The sequence below is a fragment of the Sporothrix brasiliensis genome, assembly GCF_000820605.1.
Source record: "Sporothrix brasiliensis 5110 chromosome Unknown Cont22, whole genome shotgun sequence".
NCBI classification, from domain to species: domain Eukaryota; kingdom Fungi; phylum Ascomycota; class Sordariomycetes; order Ophiostomatales; family Ophiostomataceae; genus Sporothrix; species Sporothrix brasiliensis.
The window spans coordinates 1,688,982-1,695,797 of record NW_024467141.1 but is presented as its reverse complement, the minus strand read 5'-3'; the positions used below and the strand labels follow the sequence as shown (position 1 = coordinate 1,695,797).

The window sequence follows — 6,816 nt, the reverse complement described above, 5'->3', positions numbered from 1 at the left end:
CGTCGCTTTGTGTCTCTCTGTACTTGATGAGATATCTCCTTTTCTTCTTGTCTTTTTTTCGCACATTTACTAGCCCAGTGGGCTGCTTCCAGCGCTCTTGCCCTGCACCAACCATAAAAGCCGCCAGCCAAACGTTCCCTGCCGCTAATCAAACTTTCTCCACAGCACGTTCTTGCAGGCACCTTGCCACAACCTGTCTTTTCCTTGTCCGCCTTTGGACTAGCGCAGATCTGCCTGTCTCTTTTCGTTCCTTCCAAACCAAAACAGTCGCGTTTCCAGTGCACGGCCTTTCGCGACAAAACACCTCCCAAATTGCGCACGTGACCCGACAAACCTCTTGAAAGCTCTCCCCGTCTCCGTCGGCCAACTTCCGCCTCCCTTTCTAAACAGTCTTCTGGAATTGACAAAACAAGATAACAACTCGACAATCAAGGGAAGGAAAGGAAATCAAATAAGTAAGACGACACCGCGCGCAAAGCGCGTAGGTTCGACGCGAGCCCGCATACACTGAGAAACTTGTGCAAAGGTGGAATAGCTTAATTGTCCGTCCTGGTGATAACAAGCACCAAAGACGAAAATCCGCAGCCCAAAGCCACCGAAGGCGACCATGGCCCAGCAGGGCAATGGCCACACCGGTTGGCCATTGGACTATGAAGACGGCACCGGCTATGGCCTTCCGCCCGCCGGGGACGACCTCAACGACTTCTTAGATATGAACGCCCTGCAGCACCACCCTATGGAGACGTGGTCCTCGGTGCCGGATCCATCTGGCGCCGTGGCCGACGGCGGTGTGCCTCAGACCTTTGGCCGCGATTCGCATCATGCTTTCCAACAGCTACCGAACGACTATGCCAATCTCGTCGGAGCCCAGCCGCACTCGCAGGAGCATCAACAGCCGACACAGCAGCAATGGTCCACACCAGGCTTTGCCATCCAACATCAACAACAGCCGCAGCAGCAGCAACAGCAACAGCAACAACAAAAGCATGCATTCGACCCTTCATCCCAAAATCATGGCTTTGTTGGTCACACACCCGTGTCGTATGATGCTGTCCAGGGCTTTGCTGTCCCTGCTGAGGCCATGGGCAACATGCCTACCTACCTATCTGGCCAGATCAGCAACGAGCAGTGGCAGCAACGGCAACAACAAGAGCTACTCCGCCAGCAGCAGGCGGCGCTCCAAAAACAACGCCAGCAGCAACAACAGCAACAGCCGGTTGACGTGAACAGATACCCCTACGCCACATCTCCACCCGTAGCGACTGGACCGAACGCCGCACCTCGACCGAGCTTGTCACCTGCGCCGCCCCGACAATCCACCCTCACCCCCGATACGATTGGCCACCCGCATGGCATCAACTCTCCCGCACCCGGTAGCGGTTACCAGAACCCGGCTCAGAACTGGCCAGTTCAGGCCCAGCTGCAGCAACAGCAGCCACAACAACACCACCTTCAATTCGCCCAGAACATGACACCCGTTCCGCAACCGATCCAACAGCAGCAGCAGCAGCAGCAGCAGCAAGCCACCCCATCGCCGGTCCCACCTACCGCAACAACGAAGGCGACAAAAGCGACAGCAACCACCACGCCAAAACCGACAAAAGTCACGAAACCCAAGGCCACCAAAGCCACAAAAGCGAAGGCAGCAGCGCAGCAGGCGCAAACCGATGGTCAACTGCAGGCGCAGCCGGAACATTTGTATCAGCAACAAATGTACCTTGACCCGCAACAGCAGCAGCAACCGTCGCACCTACCCCAGCAGATGCCACAACAGACACCTCTGGAGGCAGGAGCGAACGGTTGGGCGCAACACCAGCAACAGCAACAGCAACAGCAACAGCAACCGGGTCAGGTACCGTACCAGCATCTGGCAGGCGAGCAGGCGTGGCAGGATCAACAGCCACAGCAGCAGCAATTCATGCAGCAGCAGCAGGCGCAGCAGGCCCGACAATCACCTCCGCAACAAGGTCAGCAGCTTCGTGTCCAGCAATATCAACCGGCACAACAAACACACAACTCCCAGCAGCAGAAGCAGCTCGAGCAACAGCGGCAATTCCAGCAGATGCAGATGCAGCAGCAGCAACTTCGCATCCAACAGCAACAGCAAATGCAACAAGCCCAGACCAGAATCCCGCCTCCGATCGTCTCGCCTATTCAGCCTCCGACCTACCCTCAGTCTGCCAAACCCGTGGCGGCCGCTAAAACCGTCGGCAAGGCTCAGTCGTCCACCCCCGTACAAAGCACGTCCGCCATCCCGGTGCCCACCATTCCAACTGCCACGCCGGTACCCGTGCCGACAATACCAGGTGCCGCTCCCGCTGCATCACGTGTTAAACCTGCAAAGGCCGTGTATAAAAAGCCACAGCTGTCCGATGTCCTTCCCAAAGAGATTAAGCACATTGTCAGTGCTGCAGAGACTCAGGAGCGTAAGCAGCTCTTCCCGGGCGTGCCATTCTTGGTGCTGGGAAACGTGGTGCATATTGAGCCTCCACTGAGCACGACCGAACCGGCTGTGCTGCCTGATCCGTCCAAAGACCTGGGCACGAAGCACTTCCCCGGTCGCAAAGGCCCGCTGCCCTGCGAGACCATTGCCGAATATGATCGCCTTGTCGGCTCCCAGCCGTCCGAGAAGAAGGAGGCGCTGGTTCTCGAGCTGCGCAGTCGGCTCAAGAGCCAAGGCAAAGTCTTGCCGCCCAAGGTGTACAAGTTTGCCTCGCTCGGCGACACGCCTAAGAAGCCTACCAAATCGATTGCTCAAGGCCGCCCGGCAGCTATGGAATCGCCCGGCAGTGACGAGGAGTCCGAATCCGATGAGGAAGAGGAAGTTCGCAGCGCGGCCCGGCCCACAGACCCGGCCGATGCGGCTGCTTGGGACGCCATTGGCTTCGTCCATGTCGCCGACAACGCGCCCACTACTATCAAGCGTGCCGTCAAAAATTTCGGCGACTTTATCAAGGGTATCTACGACGGCATCAAGGAGACCAAGGAGCGCCTCAAGAAGGCCGAAGAAGGTGGCAGCAAAAACGAGACGGTCGAACAAATCAAGAAAACCCTTGCTTCAAAGCAGGAGATTTTGTATCGTGCCGTCGACGCTGCGGATGAAAAGGGCCACGACCAGGTGCTAGAGAACCTGGGCGGCAACGGCCCGCTCGTCGCCAACCTTGTGTCGGCCCTGCGCGACTGTGTCAATGCCTCTGACTTTAACGGCAAGCTGACCAAGACGTTGCTGCGCTTCATGTCACAATTCACGACGATTACCGACGAGATGCTGAACCAGCGCCTCAAGTTCGACAAGATCCAAAAGCGCTTCATGACCAAGGGTGACGCCGAGGTGAAGGACTTGGTCGGTGAAATTGTCTCCAAAACCATTCACGCCAAGCCAGCCTCGGCCACGGCTGCTGCGAATACGGCAACATCGGCGAACGACACTATCGTTGTTGCAGACGACGTTCCGTCCAAGACAGCCGCTAAACCGGCCTCGTCCGCGTCCAAGACTGGACCTACAAGAGTCGTATCTGATTCGTCGTCTTCAAAACGCCCCCGCGAGGATGAGTCGGCCGATTCACGCCCTGCAAAGAAGCCAGCCACCAACTCTGCCTCAGGCGCACCGCAAGCAGTTGCCAAGGTCACCCCGTCCTCAGGCGCAGCATCGTCCACGCCTGCGGCTGCCAAGCCATGGGCCGGTACATCACTGTTACCCGGCAAGATACGTCCGGCTACTACGAAACCGGCCGCTCCAAAGGCAGATGCATCATCAACCGCAGCGGACAGCAAGGCCGACGTGTCCAGCAAGGATACAGCAAAGACGTCGTTAAGTGGCTCTCCGTCTAAGCGCGATACAGATGCGCCCACAACGACCGGTCCTGCAAGCAAGGCGGCGCCGTCTTCCATTGCCGCCAACAATTCTGCCAGTACAATAGCGGCAGCAGCCGCCGCATCCCGCGCTAAGAAAGCCGCCGCCGCAGCCAAGGCCGAGCAGGCGTCGTCTGGATCTTCTAAGCTGGGCCTGCTTCTCGACGAGATCTCCAAGCCCAAAATTAAAAATGCTTCGCCCGCCGCTCCCACGCCGGACTCCTCGTCGAGCGAAAGCGCGTCGCCCAGCGAGACGCCCGAGCAAAAGGCCAAGCGCCTGCGCAAGGAGAGCCGTCGCAAGCTGCGCGTGACGTGGCGGACAGGCACCGACCTGACGCAGGTCCGCATCTTCACCAAAGACGAGGGCGAAGACGAGGGCAGAGCTAAGTACCTGCTCCGTGACGCCGGCGACGACCGGTCCGAAGGTCTGGCCCTGAAGCGCCGCCTAATGAGGGGAGGTGCTGAGGACGACGACGATGGCAACGGCGGCGGCGACGGCATGAACCTCGACGACGATGAAGATGACGAGCTGCCGTACCGTCCGTGGTTTGAGGCGTCGCCCCTCAACTTTTCGTCGCTGCCGGCCGACAAGGTCGCTGAGACATATGTCACGCGTGGTGGCCAGTTACCTGTCGATTCGTCCGAGCGGAAGGCCATGGCCGACCGCGAGAACACGGTCCTCATGGCCATCTACACCGACCACTCTGACATCCCGCCTACGCCCAAGTCACCGTCGGCCGCTCATACTGAGCTGGCTAGCAATCCCGTCAACGGGATTGCGTTCCCGGCCTCCGAGTCCAAGGCACTGCAAGAGGTGCAGGTTCGCTGGAACGAGGAGCGCCAGTATGGCGCCAATTGGGCTGCGTGGAACGCAATCCAGCGGCTGCAGAGCGCCAAGAACCCGCAGCAGCAGCCGCAACAGCCGCAACAGCCGCAACAGCCGCAACAGCCTCAGTCTGTCGGCGGTGCCAAGGCAGGTGGCACAATTACTTCATTCACGGGTGCTCGGGGCGGCGACGTCGTCCGCCTCCTTACGTCCGGTGCTGTCAAGAACTGGCGGCCGACGCTTGACCTGTCGTCTACCACCAAGGTGCACCGCTGGCAAGATTACTCAGATCCGACCGTCCAAAAAGCTGTGCTGGCGCTGGAGAGCATCTTTCTGCAGCTCCAGGGCAAGGCCTTTCCGGCCACCGAGCCGCCCGCTTACATTGTTGACCCGGAGCGCATCAAGGAGTGGTGGACGGGCTATAACCGCGAAAAGCAGCGAGAACGGACGCAGGCTGAAGCAGCCGAAGCACAGAGCCGCAATGCCGTCCAGCCGCAGCCGAAAGAGGAACAGACACAACAACCGCAGGCTGCTGCCACAGCCGCTGGCCAACAGCAGGATACCGCCGCTGCATGGGCCGCCTACTACGCTCAACAGCAGCAGCCGGCGGCTGTACAGTCGACGGATGCCAACGCCTATGCACAGTACATGAACGCATACTACCAGCAGCAGGCGCAACAGCAACAAGCAGCCCCAGGCGGCGCAGGCGACCCGAATGCTCAACTACAGGCACTGTTGACGACGCTGGGCGGTGGATCTGGCGCTCCACCCACAGGCGCTGACCCGCAGAACGATGCGCAGCTGCAAGCACTGCTGGCGTCGATGATGGGCGGTGCCGGTGCCGGTGCCGGAAGCGCACAGCCGGCTGCTGGATCGGCCGACGCGAACCAGGCGTACCTGCTGTCTCTTGCACAGTGGGCCTCCGGTGGCCAACAGCAGGACCACGGCCACCACAATGAATCCCAAGCTGACCAGGACGGCGGTGACAGCTATAAGCGTTCGCGTGGTGTCCGCAGTACTACTGGCCGCAGACGGAATTATCATTACAAAGACAGTGACGGCGGCAACGACAGTGGCAGCGGCAACGCAGACTCCAACGCTAGTGGCGGCCCGTATAACAAGCGGGACCGCGACAGCGACTCCAACGTGCCCAGCCACCTGCGCGGCATCAACCGGGCGCTCATTGGCACCAAGGCCTGCGTCTTCTGGGCCAGCGGCAAGTGTGCCAAAGGCGACAAATGCACATTCCGCCACGATTAGACGTGCGACTTCTATATACCATGGTGTTATATTGTTTTCTTTGTCATTGTTTCATGCAGCATAGCAACGGCCATGGATCCTGTCGGGCGTCCTGGCGGGCCGTTTCTATCTGATCTTTTTTCTTCTATTTCTCATGTACCGCTTTGTTTTTCTACGTTATTTAATTCTTCATACGGGGTTGCATTGTCCTGTGGCGTCTGTCAGAACATTGTCTGCATTCTCAAAGTTACTCTGATGCACCTTCAGTGGTTTGACATTCGCTTTGGGTGTTCCATATTTATGTATCTTACCGGGATTCTTTTACTGTATTAATGCATATGGGAAATCATAGGAAGGAGCTGAAAATACAAGCAATTTCAAGTAAGAGCGACCTCGTTATATGCAAGCAAAAATATCATAGCCACTGGGCGATGGATTGTCCGAAAACAGCAACTGTGACCAGTGTAGCCATTACCGTGTTACGCGGAGTACGAAAGGGGAAGGGCCAAACTGCGCTAGTGGATGGATTCCAGCCAGTCAGCGATCAGATAATTGACGAGCGACACAATGGGGGCGACGTCCAAACGCACTAAATCTGAATCCGCCACCCGGGCTGCCCACAAAAGAAGGAGCCGATCTCGCAACCCCTCCTGCCCTCATACCAAAAACTCGCAGAGAACAGGGCAACAGTCACTAAACGTTTTTTTCTTTCGGCCCATCCATCTTGAACCGTTTCAATGGAACCCGTTCGATTTCAAAGCAGGCCCATTCGACGACATACCCTTTTCTTTGGTCTGCAGCAGCAACAGTAAGAGCATCTGGATCCTTTGCTCATCCTCGACCACTCCTTTCGAGCAATGCACCGGGCCAGTCGTCGCACAATTTCGCAGCTCACATTT

The 6,816-nt window shown here is 58.0% G+C and overlaps 1 protein-coding gene across 1 annotated transcript; it reads left to right on the top strand.

Annotated features, from left to right (window-relative positions):
• Positions 1-607: 607 nt before the first annotated feature.
• Positions 608-5,938, top strand: SPBR_08066 (c-x8-c-x5-c-x3-h type zinc finger protein; the record flags this gene model as incomplete). The annotated part of the gene is made up of 1 exon (XM_040766304.1): positions 608-5,938. One exon carries the CDS (start codon positions 608-610, stop codon positions 5,936-5,938), a length of 5,331 nt encoding a protein of 1,776 aa, XP_040614758.1.
• Between the last annotated feature and the right edge of the window lie 878 nt (positions 5,939-6,816).